The sequence below is a fragment of the Athene noctua genome, chromosome 1 (assembly GCF_965140245.1).
Source record: "Athene noctua chromosome 1, bAthNoc1.hap1.1, whole genome shotgun sequence".
Classification (NCBI taxonomy): domain Eukaryota; kingdom Metazoa; phylum Chordata; class Aves; order Strigiformes; family Strigidae; genus Athene; species Athene noctua.
The window spans coordinates 93,150,725-93,170,319 of NC_134037.1; the positions used below are offsets into that span (position 1 = coordinate 93,150,725).

Sequence of the window (19,595 nt, forward strand, 5' to 3'; positions counted from 1 at the left end):
ACCAGAAATCTTTATTGCGCTCGTGTGTATGTACCATGTGGAAAGTTTTTTAAATTATGTTTAAACTCTTTAAAAAGGTAATTGAAAAGTTGTCATTGAACCAAGGCATGTAATTTCCAGCATGTGTTCATTTCATATTTTTGATGCTGTAGAAATGAAACAAAACTCAAAAGCAAAATTTAATTTATTTTGCTTAAATTTTTCTTCTTTTTTTTTTCTTAATGGGACTGACCTTCCATATTGTTGACACTTATTTCTCCTGTTCACACTGAGAGCCAGAGTAGTATGGCAGCTAATAGCTGTGTCTGTAAAATACATTATTTGCCAAGAATACATATACAGAAAAAAAGCTTTGATGTATTCAGTTATAAATTTTTTAGGTAAAAAATTGCTGTTCAGAGTGTGAGTACAAGTATTTTTCTGTTATTCATGTGCATTTAATTACAATGACTTGGCAAACATGGGTCACATCCATCAGTCTAGACAGTTTTTAAAAAGATAAAAATTAGACATGTTACTTCATATGCCTCTTGTACTTGAGATGCAATATTGGCGAAAAACATCTGTGTTACAGCTGGTGCTTAACATTGCAGAGAAGGACACTACTCCAACACACAGGAAACCAAACATAGTAAAGATATATTCATTTTCTGGATTGAGCATTGATTTCATAGATACTTAAAACTAAGTTAGTCTCCTAGTTTATTTTCTCACATACTGATCATTTTTTTTCCTCCTTGCAGTCACTGCAGTTTCTCACTAAGGCACATAAATGTGAAATTCAATCAAGTGATTGGGAGAAAGATGTTTCTTCTTTTAAGGAAGTGGTGAAAGGAGCCATAGAGATTGCACATGGTATGTTCCACCCAAAAAGAACTTCTGTTATTCGTGAAGAATGTAGCAAACACTTATTAAGCTTAGTAACAAAATAATATTACACTTTACCCATTATATTTATTCCTACTATTGAGAGTCCTTTAATAGAGAGCATCACCCTAATAGCATACAAAACTACTTGGAATGAGGCAGAAATTGCGTTGGGTGAGTCAGTAAACATATGACTGGTAAACATGGAATCAGTTAATTTAATGGTCTAGCAATTTCATCATGCACTTGAAAACGCATCTATAGTTCATTTCAGTGCTCAAACCATCACATAGGTTTGATTGACTGTTCCACTCAGGAGATGGACAAAACTTGGTAGGACCATTCATTGTGCTGTGATATTTGTGTTTAAGAAGGACACATATACCTATTGGGTTTAGAGTTATCTTCTAAAAATTACTTGGCATTCTTTTTCTTTGTGGTTTTGGGGGGGGGGATACGACATTAAAAATATTATCTGTGGAAAGTATTAAGATTTTAGATTAATGTTGCTTGAAGATTATTGCTATAGAGGTAATGATTTTTTTTGTTTTGGCATCCTTTTCTTCTGTTTGGTTTCTAGTGGCTATAAAATGCAGCAAGAACAAATCTAATCATCAGGAAGCTTTGCAGATACTTTCTTCAGCTCGGCTTAATTTACGTGGATTGTCATCCAAAGCAAAGGTAGGAATGCGTGAGAGGTAGGAATTCTTGTTTGAAAGCTAGAAATCTTTGTTCTGTTGCCAGAAACCATTTCTCTGGTTTGAGTCACATAGATCACATAATACTTGCTGATCCAGTGCATCACTGGATGGATATACAACCTCTACACTGTTAAGGATTCCAGTTTTAAGGAGACTTTATTTCCCTTCTTCCTGCTGGTCTTTCACTGAAATAAATCCACTAGTCTTAGCAATATCATTGACATTTTAGAATAAGTTAGAATTTTACTTAAAACATTGGGCAAGCAGACTCGAATGTTTGGAAGAAATCAGTCATTTCAAGTACATGTTCTTATGTGAGAAGTCATGGGGAAAGCAAGGCAGTCTCAGAAAGAATAGATGTAAACCTGTGGAAAGGACCAAAACCTGTCAGGACTACTTTGCACCACTTGAAGTGTTTTAAAACTGGGTTTGTTTATTAAAAGAGGGAACATTTTACTAAGGTTTACATGGATACCCTACCAATTCAGATGTTAATTAATCTGAAAATGTCACCGTGTTTGAATCATACATTTGAGTTTTGGAGTTGTGCCACCATAGCCAGACAACTGAAGAGCCATGTCTATTTCTGCACCATCATTATCCTAGGTTTACCCTTCATCTTACAATATGAGACACAGCCATTGTTTAACGGAGGACTGATCTGGAATACATTTTCATTCAAAAATACCTTTAATGTCTGAAAAAATTATTCTTCCTGGCTGCGTGTGAGGTTTAGTAAATGTGAATTACAGAGCATAAGTTTTATAACATGTGTGCTTGTGTTACAAAGTGTTGATCCATCATCAGTGTGCTAAACTTGGCTCACGCTCTTGTAAGTCCTATAGTTTTATAGATAAAAGCCTAGGAAAGTTGTATAAGCAGACACAAGCTGGCTCTGTAACTGTGCTGTTAAATACTGGCATACATGAGTCTTCGGAATGTGATGAAAAAAGCCACAACATGTATCTTTTGTTGTGATTCACAAAATGCTTTTAAAAACAAAGTGTATAGACTGAGTATGATTGTAGTGAAAGCAAGACTACTTAACATAAATTATATAATTACAAGTACAGTTGGTTTATATTATGAAAGATCATGCAGTATCTGAAAGAGTAAGAATAGGTGAGTCTAGTAAATTGTATTCTTAGTTTCTGAAGGCACTAATTAAATTAACATCTGTATTATTGGCAGATAATGGTGCCTCTAAGTTTTATGGCACTTCTGAGAAAACAGAAATGTTAAAGATAAAGCTATTAGTATGACCTCACTGTTTTTGCATACTTTCCAAGATGCCATCTTATTTTTAATTTGAAGTGACATTGAATTTCCAACGCATGTTGTAACTCAGTCATCTTCTGTAAGATCCTGTGCACAGTTTAGCACTGTTTATGCGTGTGCAAGCTTGACTGCAGTATCTTCTTTTGCTGCCTTTTTTGAGTCAGTATTAGTGTGGGGTTGTTTCTCCTTTTATCAGAGAAGAGCACTTAAGAAATGAGGTAAGAGCAGACTCAGTAGTTAAGATTTCAGAAGGAATAAAGGAACTTTGAAAGTAACTTTTAAAAGATGAAATTGAAAAATTTTGCAGTAAAGGCTGCAACTTGAAAATGTGTTGTTAATGGTATTGTTCATGGGATCCTTTCTGTACAGAGCTTTCTCGGCAGGCACATGCTCTGGCAAATAGCATAGTGGGCTCTCTTCTGCCTCTTGCCCCCATGCATCATTCGGATCCGACAGGCGGGTTCTCCGAAAACGAGAAAGGTCACGGAGCTGTATCAGAAATGCAAGAAATGTGGGTACTGTTCTGGGGAAACGTGGGACACAAAGCTCAAAGAATGATGATGCACGAAACTTCCCCAGGCTGCATCGATTGAATAGGTCTCTTTTACTATGTAAAAAACAAAACATAACAAAACCAACACCACCACAACAACAAAAAAATTATATCATCCTGATTTATTTAGCTGTCTTAGCCAGAAAGAACCACTTTTCTGTCACATTCCCAGTGTGAGGTTTTTGGGCAGAAATTCAGTAAAGTTTCTATACTTGTAGCAGGAACATGTTCCTATTTTTGTGTAAGATGTTCCTTTGTTCAGTGGCAGCACTGTTCTGAGACACATTGAAGATCTTGGTTCAGGCCTTTTAAGTACATTTTTGTTTATATACGTATCTGTATTGTCCCATTATGTTTTGATGATATAATGATGTACAGATGTACTCCAGGGCAACTTTTGTTTTCTTGGTTTGTTTTTGTCTCTAAATGTAGGCTTTTGATTTGTGTCAAATGAAGTGTGAATCACTCTTCCTTTACATAAGGAAGGGGAAACATATGTTTGGGTCCACCACCACCATATTTCTGTGGAGTGGTACCTCACACAGCCTCCATATTACTTGAGTCAAATGACAGGTCCTGGCCTTGCAGTAGCAACATACTATCTCAGGGCTTTAGACAGTCATTCAGCCTTCCTCTCCCCCATTTTCCCTGTAAATACATGAAGATTATTATTGCTCATGAGTGAGCTGCTTTGTGTTTCTGTCAATGTCTTACGGTCTTTAAGAACAAACTATTTTTATTATTCTCTAGTGTTTTGTTTTCTCTTGTATAACTTAGTTATACACAGATTAATGTATGTCTTCACCCATGCATGTCTTGATATCAGATGTTAAAACATATTTATCTGAGGTTTTGGAGAAAATAACAGAATATGACATTGTGGAATATGGCTATTAAAATTCACAACTACTAATTTATCAGCAGGTGGGTTTGTAAATGGCAGTGACAATATGTGCAATGCTCTTCTAATTTGAGATTCACAGTAAAGTTCTTTACTTTTGATGGGATCAGGAGTCAGTGTAGGCAATCGGGTCAGAATGTGTGTGTGTGTATATATAATATATATATATGTGCACCTTCTGTTTATTAGCCACAGAATGGCCTTTTAAAAGAGAGAGATACCAACATAGGTACCAAAAATACAAAAGGCAGGATAGTGGTGATGAGCTTCCTGTATTCTGTCTCCACGCTTAAACAGAGAAACTGTATGTATATTTTAAAATAATGTGGTTTTTTTTGTCATGCAGCAACTTTTTGTAGATGTAACAAGTAATGAGGTTCATGGTGAGATAGCTGATGAGGTGACAACTATGGACAATATGATTGCTGAACTTCAAGAACTGAGCAACCAGCTGAGAGACCAGTGCTGACATACGGACCAGATTTTGTGACAGGAAGACAATAATGACATGTTTCTTTTGCCACAGCTTTTGCTGATGAAATGGTAACAATTCTAATGCAACAACACTCTCAATAAACATTTTTCTATACAGTGCTGTTCTTGTGGCCAGTTTTCTTCAGCGTTCAGCCTGCTTTTTAAGATTCTTATCAGCTCTCACTGTCTTAACGTTGTGTGTTTTCGTTCCTCAGGCCCAGATTTTCTGCAACAGAGCTACTTGTCTTTATAAGGCGATTATTGAGGAGTAATTCTGCCTGGCTGCATCAGACCCAGGCGCCAGGCCTCCCTGGGACGCCTCACCTATGTTGCAAGTGGGGGAGCAGGAGAGGCGCCAAGGGCGGGAGGAGATGGAGAAGCACGCAGCAGAGGCGGGACCTGGGCCCCGCCTGTCACCCTCCCCAGCGAGGCGCACAGCCAATCGGAGGGTGCGTCTTTCTGCCGCCGGCCAATCAGAGGAGTTGAAAGGCTGTCCGGTCAGTGGTGGCAGCTGTCCCGGCGGGGAGCGCGGTGGGCGCTGGGGGGCTGCAGGCAAGGCCAGGCCTCAGGTGGGTTGCTAGGTCGTCAGGCACTTCCCTGTTTTAATTCGGTGTTAATTGCTTACAGGGGAGTAGGAGTGGGGTCCTGAGAGTAAGAATTTAGTCTTTTTCTTGTAATACCCGGATGTTTGCTGCATTAGGATTTACAAACAGTTATTACTTGAAGCATTATTACATTTTTCAGAAATAGATAGCTTGTGTCCCATGGGCAGTAGACTAGCTTTTCATTTCGGCCTTTTACAGGCACGCGGATTTCCCCACACTGAGGCAGCAATAAAACAGCAGTCTAAACTACAATACTGACATCTGAGTAGACCTGAATAAGTTATTTTCATCTAAACTACTTTGCATCGTTCCATTTTTAAGCATCTTTGCTACAGCTCTTCTTTAAAAGTAGGATTTTTTTCAGGGTTTTCCAGAAACCTATGCAAAATAGTTTCCTCACTCATATCATGATTTTGGCCTTTGTGTATGAGAATGATGCAGTCTCCAAAAATGTGGTTATCTATATTCTGGGTATGCACTGTCTGTGGTGGGGTCATTAAAACTACACCGTTACTAAAGGGGAAGAATACTCTTCCTAAAGAGAAAGTTGGAAGGTAAAAGGAAAACAATTAATGAGATTTGAAGCAGCAGTAAAGCTTAGTTTGCTGTCTAAAGGGGGAAACCATCTTGAGGCCTTTGTGAAGCCTTGTATCCTTGTAAAGCTTCTTAGAATGGGGAATAAATTATTTGCTGCCAGCATTTTAACATGAGGTTCCCACAAAAAATAGTCTTAGCAATGGGTCTACCTGCTAGTCAAGGAGAGCTGTCTCCAAAACACCTCTTCATTGAAACGGCCCAGAAAGGGACAAGGAGTTAAAGTTTGTGCAGAGTGAATTTGCTGGAGGTCCTCCTCCTCCTGGAGATTTTGCTTATATGTATAGAGAGGGGCCCACCTCACTGAAAAAAACAGGCTGTGAATTTTGTGACAGACTTCCACCACTACTATCTTTTCATAAGTTTACATTGATGTGATTTACCTTATTCACAAAGGATAAGAAAAAAAAAAAATCTTTAAAACTATTATTTTGTTCCCAGCACTAAATTTTATTGGGAAGAAATGGTTTAGGTATGGAGTCATAGGGTGACAGAAAAATATTCCATTTTCCTTTGGATATTATGGCAAATTTTAAACCAGAATTATATCCCTATTATCAACTTGAAAATATGAGACTTGAATTCAGTTTCCTCGATTTAAAAGAAAATAATTTCCATTGAGTCTACCTGAGACACTTTTATAACTGAAGTTTGGAGTTGCAGAACATGAAGCCACAGTTCTTTTTGTGAAATGGCTTCTGCCTAGCATTTAATAACAATAGATGGGAAGTTAACATTTCATACAGAATATTAGCGAGGTCTGTGAGAAGGCCTTTATTTCCTCTGCCTTTTGATTTTTTTGCTTTTGAAAATGATTTTTGTTTCTTTGCCTAAGGTGGGCATATGAACAAGTCATTCTGCTTTTCCAGTGTCTCGCCCCTGCAATACTTCACATATTTTCTCAGCATAGATCCTTTTTTCCTCATTTTAGCCTCCCTCTCTTAGCAGATGTGTGAAATAAAACAACTTTGTCTTTCACCTAATACAGGGAAAGCCTACTATCCACAGACAGTGTGTTCCTGAAGAGTGGGATGGCTAGTGTTATGACAGTACCTATTCTCCTGTCATGATAAAGGGGAGATATCTGCAGAGAGTTGAAAGTAGGAGATTATCTGCAGAGAGTTGAAAGTAGGAGATATCTGCAGAGAGTTGAAAGTACACAATTTAAATATGTACAGACGATATACACAGTGTGGAAGATGGAGAGGCAGGAGCTGGCTCACTCTTCAGGAGACACAGGCTTTTCTGAACAGATAATCACCCAGAAGATCTCAGCCACTTCATTCATGAGACTGCCTGATGTAAGTCTCTTAGCCAGGTATGTTCTTGTTACCTCTTTCTTTGTATTAGTGGCATTTTTATCTTTCTCAGATACCAGGTGAGCCTATACCACTTATTTGGAAGTTCATTACAGGGGCCTTTTAAAACTGTACAGATACAAAAGCCACCTTAGTTTTGTATGGTACTCATTTTCTGTGATCATGCCAGCAGCCTGAGTTCAGAATAGACCTAGGAGACCATTGTCATGAAGACAATGTTACTATAAAAGCTCTGATTGTCAGCTGGTATGGAAAGAGGAAGGAACATTTCCTGAACAGACTGCAGATTTTCCAGATCTCCATTTTACAGGGAGCATCTGTCTTCTAACATGGAAATGTTTTTTACTTAGATCACTCCCATGACAACTGCCGAATGGTTTAGCGAAACTGGACAGTCCTTTCCCAGTGTAGTTGTCACATCTACAGATGCCTCTAAAACATCTATGTTATTTTCAGGTGCTCTATGTACAGCTGTATAATAATGATTACTTAGTGTAGCATGGACTTGATTAAGCAATATTTCACAGGAATGTTCACAGTAGAACTTCAGGTACTTCCAATCTTTTTTTAGAAGTATTAGAGATTACCCATTTTGTAATCTGTCTGCCATTAGAGCTAATTTGGTGTGAAACAGAGGTAAAATTTCTGCCTACCCAGACAGGGAAAGCAGCTGTCTCAGGATTCTGAAGATGAGTATAAAGCCAATAAAGCTTGAAGGAAGTATGATGTATGAAAAAGAATTTATTTCCAAGGCCTAAGACGGTTTGTTTATATGTCTTTGACCTAATATGGTTAAACCGATGGTGTATTTTGAGCCGCTGGTGGTTAGAACCCAGGGAAGATCTCCTGATTCACCCAGAGGGCTCTGTCTACACAGAGGAAGCGTACACAGGCGGGTGTGGTGCTAAAAGGTCTTCCTGGATTGGGACATTACTCATGAGCAGAAGTGAATGTTCTTAGGGCCAGTGAGGCCACACTGACTCAGGCAGGTCATCCCAAATAAATGCCAGTAAATGTTGTGTTCCACGTCACATTGTCCTTGATGTGCCTTCCACCCCACTGACTGGTACATTCAGAAAGGCAGGCAGCTCTCACCCCATCGTTCATACAGAGATCTGTACCAAAAGTGCCTTGGAAAGAAATAGAGCTTGGAATAATTTTTCAGATCTAAATATGGATTATGGCTTATATGCAAATACAGAGGATACATTTACGAGTTTACCTTTCAGATGTGTACATACCTTGGTTAAAATGACACCTCTAATTATTTTCAAAATAAATAAGGCAGAAAAAACAGGTATTAACTTTATTCTGCTTTGGAGCAGTACTGCCCAAGAAGGTATAAAGTAAAAAAATTATTTTGCCTTAGCTCTTCTGTTCAGTATTTCTGTCTCAATATCAATGACTGTATGAATAACAGTACAGATGGACATAATGTATTTCAGGTGATAAAAGGAAGCTAAAAAAACTCACACTATTTCCAGAGCAATGCAAATTAAAATAGTACAGAAGTATTTAACTTCATCTGCATTCATGCAGAGCTCTGTACCAGAAGTGCGTACGAAATAGGGAAAAGGTAACAGCTGATAGTGTACAACTTGGGTTCTCTGAACTTAAAAATAAACTGGAATTTGATAGGAAAATCTTATTCTATAGAGGAAAAAATTACCATCAACTGTATGGAGTTGTTTTCAGTGTGATTACTACTCAAATGAAGTGCTTTGTGTTTCAGAAATTACTTCAAGAAATTGATTTTTTTTGTTTATATTGTGTGTGTGTTGTGTAAGTACGTATGTATACATATATGTATGCATGTATAAGCATGCACATGTATACAGTCGTGTGTGTCATAGAAAGAGTTGTTAATTCTGAAGGTGTACTTTCCTGTAAATTATACCACTTATATCTCATGAAAGCAGTATGTATTACAGAGACTTGAACACGTCACCCTCCTATCTGTGCATTTCAAGCATGCTTGCCACTAATCTATGTGCAGACTACAGGACTGATTGTCTTCCTTTTCAAAAATGACTAGTTATTCTGGGTGTATTTTTGAAGAAACTTTTAAAGGTGCTGGAATTGAAAAGTGAATGTGTTAAACACTCTCAGAAAACCAGATAGAGCCTTTCCGTCTCTCCTACATTACTCAAAGTCCCTATTTTCAGTGTCCTATTCAGATTTGACAAAGTTAGGCCTAAATATCAGCCTGAACATGGATCTTCTAAATTTGTGACTTTGCTGAATGTTCACTGTGGTTCAGGGAAAAAAAACTTTGCTTTTGTAATTAAATAACAATAAATGCTGTCTGCCTTAACTCTGAACTTCCTGCTCTCTTTGTTTCAACTCAGTTTTCCAGAGAGCTTTTTATTTCTTGTCTACTGGTTAGTTTTAAAAATATGTAAACATATTTTTAAGATATTTTTTAACCTATGTAGCTTTCTTTTTTTTATTCATATAAGTGATTTCCATTGATGTCTGACATTACAAAACTGATTTCATCCATTTATGAAGCATTTTAAATTCAGATAGTAATAGAATTGACATTGTATTATGGCTGAAGAATGAACAGAGTGGAATTTTAGAAATTATTTTATCACAAAATTTTGATGGTTAACTTGAATTAAGACAGACATGGATAGCACTTACTTCAAGAAGTGCTTCAATTTGCATTTCTGAAGACATTTTTTGTACACAAGTGCACATAAAAAATGTGCCTATCCCACGTTGAGAACTGCCAAACCAGTAACACTTCCTTTTTTTGCACTAAAAAGCTATAAGCAAATCAGGCTGATGTAGGAAAGTCCATCCTGTACATTTTATGCGATTGCCAGTTTATTTCTGAGAGCTAATGAGATGAATTTCTCAATGTGAATGGCAATAAAATATTTACTGTTATGCAAAAGCCATTGCAACGCAGATAGCTTTTGCACCATTCAGAAGTACTTATAAATAGATAGGTTTCAGTCCACAAATAGTTTATTCAGGCATGTGCTCAAATATAGTAGCTGCATTCATTAGACAAACATTTCTACTAATCCCTGAGCTACACTAATAAAAGAGTAATCCTTTATAGGCTGAACGTAGTAGCAGAAGGTTCTTTTTCTAACTATTAACATCCTTCAAAGACCAAGGTCTAATCATTATTCATGACTGTATTTAGTTTTCAGCAAATAAGTTGAAAATTGATAACCCTTGGCAGCGTGTTAGGTTAGAATTCCTTACTGAAAATGGAGACACCCTTACTCTTAGGAGCTACCTTATAATATATACTGTATCTTAAGTAGATTTGTTTCTGATCTTTAAACAAACAAAAACTCCAGAGAAAAACAGCAGTCTTGTTAGGCTTTTGTTTTGTTTTACTATTTCTATAGCATTTGCCCTTTCACTTCTTTCACACTTTTGATTTGATTTTTAAGGCAGGAAAAGTAAGTTTGTGGATTCAGGCTGGCTTCACTGAGCAAGACAAGGATGTCGGGTAGGGACAAGTCAAGTAATTGAGTCACTGCCCTTCTGTGTTGGGGTACATAAAAAACCTATTACAAATTTAACCCACTAATACTGATGTAAACCTAAATTGAGTCTCTACACAAACAGGGTGGGATCAAAAATCTGGGATAATTAACTGCTTTCTGTATAGAACTGTTTTCTAAGTTGACCTAGGTATGAAAGTCCATTTTTCTGTTTCCAGTTTACTCTGACCTGAATGTTTTCTCAGAACACACCAAGAACCTTTTAATCACCAGTGATGTCACATATCCCTCCTCCCCCATTTTTTTTCCTATTTATTTTAAACCTCAGTGAACTGTGAGTCAACTACAAGAGTTCTTGGCCAAAAATCAGTGTAATGAACCAGGCAAAGAATACCAGCCAAGAGCCATGCAATAGAAAGCCAGAAGTAACAGTGGGATGAAAATCTTCAAAACTACAAGTTAGCCTATTAATGACATTACTGCTGAAGTGAAGCATTTTGCAAGTCACTTTCATAAATTAACCCCTACACTTCAGCTCTTCTCCACTGTCATCTCTAAATGAGCATCATATTCTTTCTGTGTTAAGTGCAATCATTTCATCCACCCCCAAGCCTCTTGTCCTGCTTCATTTTCAGTTTATGTTTGCTGGAATGGTGATCCTGCAATCATGGAAACCACCTTTGTTTCTCTCTCCAGTTCCTCTGGCATGGAGCCAGCTTGCCCATCTTTATGTGATCTTTCAACTCTCTGCCAATTTTGTGACCTTTGGTCCCCATAAAAACACCCCCAATTTTTATAGTGCTTTGCGTGCTTCTGTCCCACAGCAGTTTCATTTTGTCCCTTTCCAGTAGTAGTGCCCCTTCCGCCCCTCCCTGTAATCTCTCTTCCCCACTTCTTTAAGGTTTCTCTATGCATTCTTGGTAGGAAAGATGCTAGGAAGGACCTTAAGGTTGCAATTAGCATAAAAAGTAGCTATCAGCAACATGAAAAATGTAATTTGTAGTGAGATGAGAGTTACCTGGAGTGGAAGGATATTTTTCCCTCTGCCTTGGCTGAGCCCCTTGGGACTTCATGTTTAAGGGGGTTTAAGAGCACAATAAGCCTTTGCACAAAACTCAGACTGTGGAGGGAGAACAGCAGCACCAGTGGTGATGGTCCCTGTGGAACTGCTGAAACAAGGAAAAGAAGATTAGCTCTGTTCATCTGGCAGGAAGGCACAAGTCTTTCCTTAAGCAGAGGGACTGAGCAATAAATAACCAGACTACTACATTGCCAGAGAGAGATGGCAGACCAACCAGAAGTAACAGAAGCAGCTGGAGAGCAAAGGTAAGTCACAGCTTGGCAATAGCCCAAAATTAAAAGAACCAAACTTGAGGCACAAATGGCAGTCTACTGCAGGGCTTTTAACAGCCCATATGGTCTGAAGGAACACTCCAGCCGTACCTACAATTTTTGTATTTGTTTTATTCATAGTAGTCCATCTTGCACAGCTCAGGTTTTGCTGTTGTCAGTGCTATCACCTCCTGTTCTTAGAGGCTTGTAATTTGACTGTAAATTCTGTGTAATCCTAAAACCTAAGTGTAGCCTCAACCAGTCTGCATTTTCTGTTTGAAAGTGAAAAGCAGGCAAGTAGTTCCTAAACTTGGCAAGCTGCTGGAACCAGATAATTTTTGTAATCTGTAACTGCAAAACTAACTTAGTATCATGCTAAGCAGAGGTTTATTTGTAGCTGAAGTATGTCTTGAATTTGATCTCTACTTCACAAGAGCTTTTACTGCTGTAGTAATGTCTAAGAAAGCTGATGGGTGAATAAATCAAGTTCAAGAGTATTGATGTAGAATAATTTATGAAGTTTCAAATAGAACTTCAAATTGAGTCCTGGATTATAAATCAATGGGGGAAAAAAAAAAAAAAAAAAAAAGGAAATGGCCTATGGAAACAATTTAAGAAGTAAGGTCCATAAAATGAAATGAAACAGTGATAATAATACTGAGAATGCGCAGTGTTGTGACACCACTCAGAATGGCACAAGCAGCGAGATACTCGCTTCTGGCTGCACATACTGTTTTACTGCAGAAACAGCTGTAAAATATGATTCAGATTCTGAGATGTTCTTAATCAGGACTGTAGCAGACTTTTCACAAACTATTAATCAGGAGGATTGACACTGAGGTCAGTAGGATTTTTCCAGGTTTCCTGAACATCTTGGAGAAAGATTCTATCTTCTGAGGTTAAGCCTTTGCTTAGCTTGTTTGCTTGGCACATCCTGTGTCTATTATATTCTCATGAGTGCCTCACTCTACCAAGAGTTTTGTTGCCTTCGATTGAGTAACACCAACTACCTAACTTACCTCAGATGCTGCAGACCACTCGTACGTATGTGTCTGCAAGGACACACAAATACACACACATACTTCTCTTGTTTGCAGCAGCCCTCTCTCCACCTTAAGGGAAACCAAAGCATTCTGGGATGTTCTGCGGCAGGAGGTGACATGTCTGGGACTCTGCTTCTCAGTGTTTATCCATCCTGCGCGTGAATGCTCCCACCCATCACTGCAGCGTTTGAGCGCCTGCTGCATAACATTGCTGACTGTAATCAAATCTCTTGTGGATATCAAGGAATCTTTGGATTTCATCTCTTTCAAGCATTCTGCTTCAGGCAAAGTTTCAGAGTTTTTGATTAAGGTTTTATTATTTTCATGAGGTTTAACTGAGTGAAAGAGATGTCAGTTTTGTGAATGTCACTCTTACCATGGTGGGGTTGGTTTTTAAGAGGAAAGGTTTGCAATTTTTGTCTAAAAGCAGTTGAACCCTATGTTGTTTTGCTGGCAATGCCTTCAGATGAATGGTAGGTTTGCTGCATGTGGAGGCTTGGGGAGCTGAGCCAAGGAACCTTGGAAGGACATGACTAATTAGTTTCTTAAAACCAGAAATATATATATATATATATATAAAATTCCTTTGTGTGTTTAGATCTTTTCTGGACATTTTCTGGATATGTTAATCCTAGAAAATATTTTGCACTTTGCAAATCTTTTTTTAAATACAGGTCTACTTCCTTGTGAAAGTACTGGTAAGGCAGTGAAGGTAGCTTGCTGTGACAACAGTGAACACAGCTGGCATATGCTGTCACACACTGCCTGCATGTGTTTTGGATCAGTGCAGATATGTCATGTCCACCTTTCAAGACTTAAATCCAAAGGAAAACCTGATATCCTCCCTGATGCAGCTTCTTGCTGTAATGACATTTCTACAACAAGGTTCTGCATCAGTGAAAACAAATGGGTTTTGTATTATGGGATGGCAAGGTAATATCTGTGTAGAAAAGCACAAAATTGCATTTGAGTTGTTTTAAGCATTCATACTTTGATTTAGTGTCACTGAAATTTAATCTAGGGGTTTTTTCCTTTGGACTTTCTCTGCAAGAGTTCTAGTGAAAATATTGCATCAGCACTTCAGGAATGGAGCAGCAGTGTTATTCTGATCTCTCAAATGCAGAGGCCATGAACTTCCCCTGAGAAACTGCCTTTCTGCTCATTTCAGGACTGGTAGTGTAAAGAATGCTTTCTAAACTAGAGCCCCTACAGTAGCCTTCATGACTTGTTCTGCATGCGAGCCTAACTTGCTTGCATATTCTTGTTGGATGCAATGGAGGAAAGCTAGCTACTTGTGTGTGTAGATTTATCAGGGTGGATGCCAGCACAGTAGTAAGAGCAGCGCCTCTGAAAAAGTAGTGACTCTTCAAACTTACATGAGCAAAATGTTATCAGACCTTAAATGTGCTTCTCTGCAAGCTTAAATGTGTTTAGCCTTTGTGAATATTTCAAAATTTAATTGGAAAAAATAATTAAAAATAAAAAGTAGATATTTAAGAGTAAGAGATCTGAAATAATAGACAATTTAACATATAAACATCTTCATGGCAGTCATGCATCTATTTGACAGAAGCTTAAAAATAACTTTGTCTTTAATGCTTGGCAAAATTGCATATGAGTGAGTGCATTGATGTGTGTGCTTTTGTGCCTTTTAAAGGCAAATGATGCTAATATGTCTTTATAATTTATTGTCCTGTTTGCACTTGATACCATCAGTGATCTCAGCACAGCTTGGGAAATGGTGTTTAATTGTGGCAGAATGAGGGCACGGGTATAAAATTGTTTTTTTATAAACAATTTCTATCTCCTAAATATTGACTGTATTGTAGTCATGGGCTGGGAGGGTTTAAGAAATGGTGTTTAGAAGATGTCGGAGCTCAGTTCCGTGCCGGGAGTTGGAAGGGATGATGTGACTAGGAATCCCAGTTAAGAGATATTTTATTTACTCTTCTAATTTTTCCTCATTTAAAAACAGAATCTAGATAAGAATATAAGCACACTCTCCTCGTCCCTATTTGGTTTTATTGTCTCTAAAACAAAACAGCAGCAAAAGCTCCATGTGTTATTGTCAGAGGTGTGCAAAGAACAAGATGACCACTCCACCAGGCATCAGTCTTTTCCTTTGCCTTCCAGCACCTGATGTTTGGCCTGAGAATGGCATCAAAGTGTGTCTTGTTGACAACAGAGGACATGCACAAATGTTCTCGCTTTTGTTTACTCCTTTCTTGTGGCTTTTGTCACCAAATTCTCCTTTCTAAGGCCTCATAAGAGAGAGATGATAACTTCCCAGGTGCCTATTGATCTTTCCTTCTCCTCCCTGGCCTTAGAGAGAGGCCTTACTGGAGGGAGTAACAGCTTTATTTGCAATCACACCAAGGGGTTCTTTGACACCCTACTCCCTCCAGAGCCATGGCAGTGCCCTCTGCAAGTTCTGCAGCCACTGGTTCTGTTGCCTCTTCCTTGCCTTAAGTCACCACCTCACACATTAACCTTCCCTGTTGCAACTTGTTTACGGCTGCCCTGTCTTAAGGATGTTCTTTGAGAGTTTGTGAGGACCCTCCTTTCTCCTGCAGCACAGCTCTTCTGGAGTCAGGCTCTCTCCAGCTCCCACTGCTCCAGCATGGTCTCTTAAGAGAAACCTGAAAGGTTCACAGGCACCTTTCGGCAGCTCCCTGTTAACTCTTGAGTCACCAAAGGTAATTCAGATGGCTCAAGCGGAATGGGAGTAGAGACTTCTGATCCTTCCTCTTGGCTTCTCTCAAATGAAAGGGAGATTGGAATTGGTTCTTCTCCGTACAGTGTTAAGTGAGGTGTCCCTGTACCTTAAGAAAGGGATGCTCAAGTAGTGTGAGGAAAAAAAGAAGGCAAAAATTTTTGTATGCTCTTTCATATGCACTCATAAAATCTTAGAAAGGGAAAAACATAGCCATTGTTTAGTTACTGAGATTCAGGCAGCAAGCTGAGATCTCAGCCATGGGTGAGATCCTCAGGGGCATGGGCAATCCCTGTTGCAAGGACTGCAGTTTTATAGTAACATTTAGTAGGACATCAGCCTGCTCCATGACAGAGCTCATGTCCATACAGCTAAACATTTTTCTCCCCCAGACAACATTGAACCCATCAGCTGCCTATTGGGAATGGGCCTTGGCTCATCCTAATGTCCAAACTCGAACAGTGTCCACGTAATGCTTGGCAGAGAGTGAGCTGGCCTAAGCCAAAACCATGCAGAGCCCATGCTACCAATTCAGCAAGATGGGTGACTGTGGTGGGCCTGTGCTCAGACACTGTTAGTTTGACCAGTCTAGACATAGCTGAAGAATACAGTTCCTCCTCCAGGAAAACCACATTCCAAGGACTGCCAAATAGGCAGAGGTTTTAGCACATTCATTTTATGTACAAGTTACTGTGATTTTCTATGAGCGAGTAGAGGAGATGTGAGGTAAAGCCTTGTAAAAGCCAAAGGGCTTTGCAGGTGACCTTAGAGTCATTGGTTTTGGATATAGTTACACATATGGAAGATGTCCCAGAGGCGACCTTGGGGAGCTGACAAAGAGAAGCTTGTTGCCTTGGCAGAACAAATAAGCCACAGATGGAAGAAGCAGTAGATAACAGCGGTCTTGACAAGAAAACATAAAAGAGGACAAGACTGATTTAAGCCAGTCTTGAAGGTCCTTAGGCTCTAAATGACTGATAAGGGAAAATAATTAAACAGGAAAGGGTAAAGAGATGGGAACCATAAAATAATCAAACTTACTAGTAAGCAGCAACCACTAAAAGTAATTATTTTCTTCTGCCCCAGAACAAGGATTTTAATCTTCTTTCATTTAATCAGTTGCTATCTCCACCTTAATGTTATTTTTATATATTACACTTTCCTGTGAATATAGCAGATGGTGAATATAGCAGATGTAACTTCTATATGAAGTCAAAGAAGCCTCTCACAGCTGTGCCGAACAAATACTAATGCCCAGAATATCTTTAGAGAAATATAACTATAAAAGGGTTTAATTTGCAGGAAGAAATAGAAATCTGAAATTCACGGATGCCTGCATTCCCTGTTGTGCTATATTCCAGCTACAGATGACAGCACTGGTGGGGCAGCCAGGCCATAGCAGTCTTCCTTGCAGAGAACCTGTAAATTCAACAGCAGCTGGACCCATCCTGTGGCTGAATGGCAAGGGAAGGTGTAGCTGTTGTTTCCTGTGACCCACAGAATCACAGAATCATCTAGGTTGGAAAGGACCTTGAAGATCATCTAGTCCAATTTTAGACCCAGTTTTATGAATCCCTGGTCATGGAGCAGGACCTTGTTGTTGTAGGCACGGTGCCACTATGTCAGTCCCTACACAGAAAGGAAGAGATCTGCAATATTTGACCCTCTGGAATCCTTCCCTGTCTTCCCCTTGCCATCGGCATAAGTACTGCCTTATGGAAGGTGTGGGGAAATAAATCCCAGCCCCTACTCTCAGCTGTGTCTAGCAGAGCACTTTCATCACCGTTTGCAAGATTACATTTTAACTGACCTTCAAGCACAGCTTATTTTTATGCTCTGGGTATTTTTAAGATGAGCCCAAAGGAACTCCTGAATATCTCACTGGTGAGAGTGGAGGAGGACACATGCTCTTGCTGTTTCCAATAGCTCTGAAGGGTCTGGAAAGTCCCTGTGTCGAGTTTTCAGCTTTAAAGAGAATTCTTCCAAATGTAGAAAGTCTGAGCCTGTGAGTAATCTTTGCTGCCAAAAGACTGAGAGAAATTTGTCTGTGGCATGTAGAACATACCCTGTCCGACATCACACAGCTCATTGCACAACAGTGAGAACCGCTGTACTTCAGTGTGGTGCAGGCACACTTGCAGGGCTAGAAGGAGTTTGTGTGTTGTGACCCCACATTGGGGGTGAACAGCTGTATGGGGAGACAGAAAACTGTTGCCTTTGCACTTTAACTATGATGGTACTTGCAGCTAAGCTGGAGTGGAAGGAAACACAAACTGTAGCCTGGGAATGCCACAGCAGGTTTTTGGTTAAACTAGGGTCCTTGCATCTCAGCTGATAAGTGGCAGCCCAGGCTGGAAATGTGACTGAGCAGCTACTTCTGTGCCCTGGCGGTATGTGCCACAGGTCATCTGCCCTTGATCTCTGCTTGACTGGGACAGGGGGGCTGGGGAAGTGGCTCTTCACCTTTTCCCAGGTGGTGCCTCTGGTGTTTCTGTGTGGCTGGCCATCCATGACACACATCGAAAGGACACACAGGCTCACGAGTGCTGGATATCTTCCGACAGCCTGCTCCCAGTGGGGTGGTTTATGCTTGGAGCAATTGCATAAGGGAGGGCTACGAGACTGAACAGTTTGGATTGTCTCCAAGTCTGACTAGTCTTAAGCTAGTAAGCAAAATGAATATACCCTGCAAGGCACCCCCTTGGCTTGTTTCTTCCTGGGGAGCAAGGAAAGGAACTGAATTAGGGTTTTGTGCTGCAGGGGCAGGGTGTTTAAGTGATGTTTCTCCTCTTGGTAGGATTGCAGGGGGTTAAGCTTCCTTGGAGAAAAAGCAGCAGAAGAATAAAGGAAGACTTAGACTGCTGGGTAAAGAGATAACTGGTAGTGGCTACAGCCTAATTACCGTGTCTGCATATCTAATTAACTTTTTCCCCTTTTTTTTGCAGAAATGTGTTGGAGTAATCACTGCTATTACTTGTAAACAATTATTTTATAAGGTGTGAAATTCCTATACTGCTGTGTTTATCATGATTCATGACCTTATGCCCCAGGGGAAGGGTGTAGTCAGCTTGGCATAAGCAATCCTGTGCCAGATGCAGGGTGGTTCATATTCAGAAATGTTATTTACAGAGATACAAGTGGGGGCGGGGTAGGGGGTGGGGTGGCAGGAATCAGAGGATCAAGGTCCCAGATATCTGATCCTGCACATTCCAGGCTATCTGCATTGGAGCATTTACCGCCTTAATTTGTGTTTCCCAGGATGCCTGACTCTTACAGATCATTTCTCTTCTCAATGAACATGTGCCTACATATAGATATTTCCATTCCAGTCGTAGCCCTTGTTTATGTCACCAACAGACCTCATCACGCCTGACTATGTTATTTTTACATAATGACTAAATCAGTGGAGGACCATGGAATATGAAGTACACAAATTTTGAAATCAGCTTAAATGTGTGCATCAACATGGTTTAAAAAATAGTGGAGGGCCTTAGAGTAATGATGCTTAAGTGCCACAGAGTTTAGCTGGTGAGAGTTCTGGTGTTAAGTAACCATTTAGAATCATAGAATCATTTAGGTTGGAAAAGACCCTTAAGATTGAGTCCAACCATCAGCCTAACACTACCATGTCCACCTAATCCATCTCCCTAAGTGCCATGTCTGCACATCTTTTAAATACCTCCAGGGATGGTGACTCAACCACTGAGTTACAGGCAAAGACTGATTAGGGAACATATCAGTGGAA

At 39.5% G+C, this 19,595-nt stretch overlaps 1 protein-coding gene and 1 long non-coding RNA gene across 2 annotated transcripts in view; both read left to right on the forward strand.

The window, feature by feature from the left end:
• TTC27 (tetratricopeptide repeat domain 27) overlaps positions 1-4,885 on the forward strand; it is a 140,916-nt gene extending 136,031 nt beyond the window's left edge. Inside the window, exons 18-20 of the mRNA XM_074925747.1 lie at positions 744-855; positions 1,448-1,548; positions 4,647-4,885. Of these exons, the coding sequence (XP_074781848.1) occupies positions 744-855; positions 1,448-1,548; positions 4,647-4,769 (336 nt within the window). The 3' untranslated portion in view covers positions 4,770-4,885. The remainder of the gene's footprint in view (positions 1-743; positions 856-1,447; positions 1,549-4,646) is intronic.
• Positions 4,886-7,179: 2,294 nt separating this feature from the next.
• LOC141956381 (uncharacterized) overlaps positions 7,180-19,595 on the forward strand; it is a 41,087-nt gene continuing 28,671 nt past the window's right edge. Inside the window, exon 1 of the long non-coding RNA XR_012632901.1 lies at positions 7,180-7,291. This is a non-coding gene — a long non-coding RNA (uncharacterized LOC141956381). The remainder of the gene's footprint in view (positions 7,292-19,595) is intronic.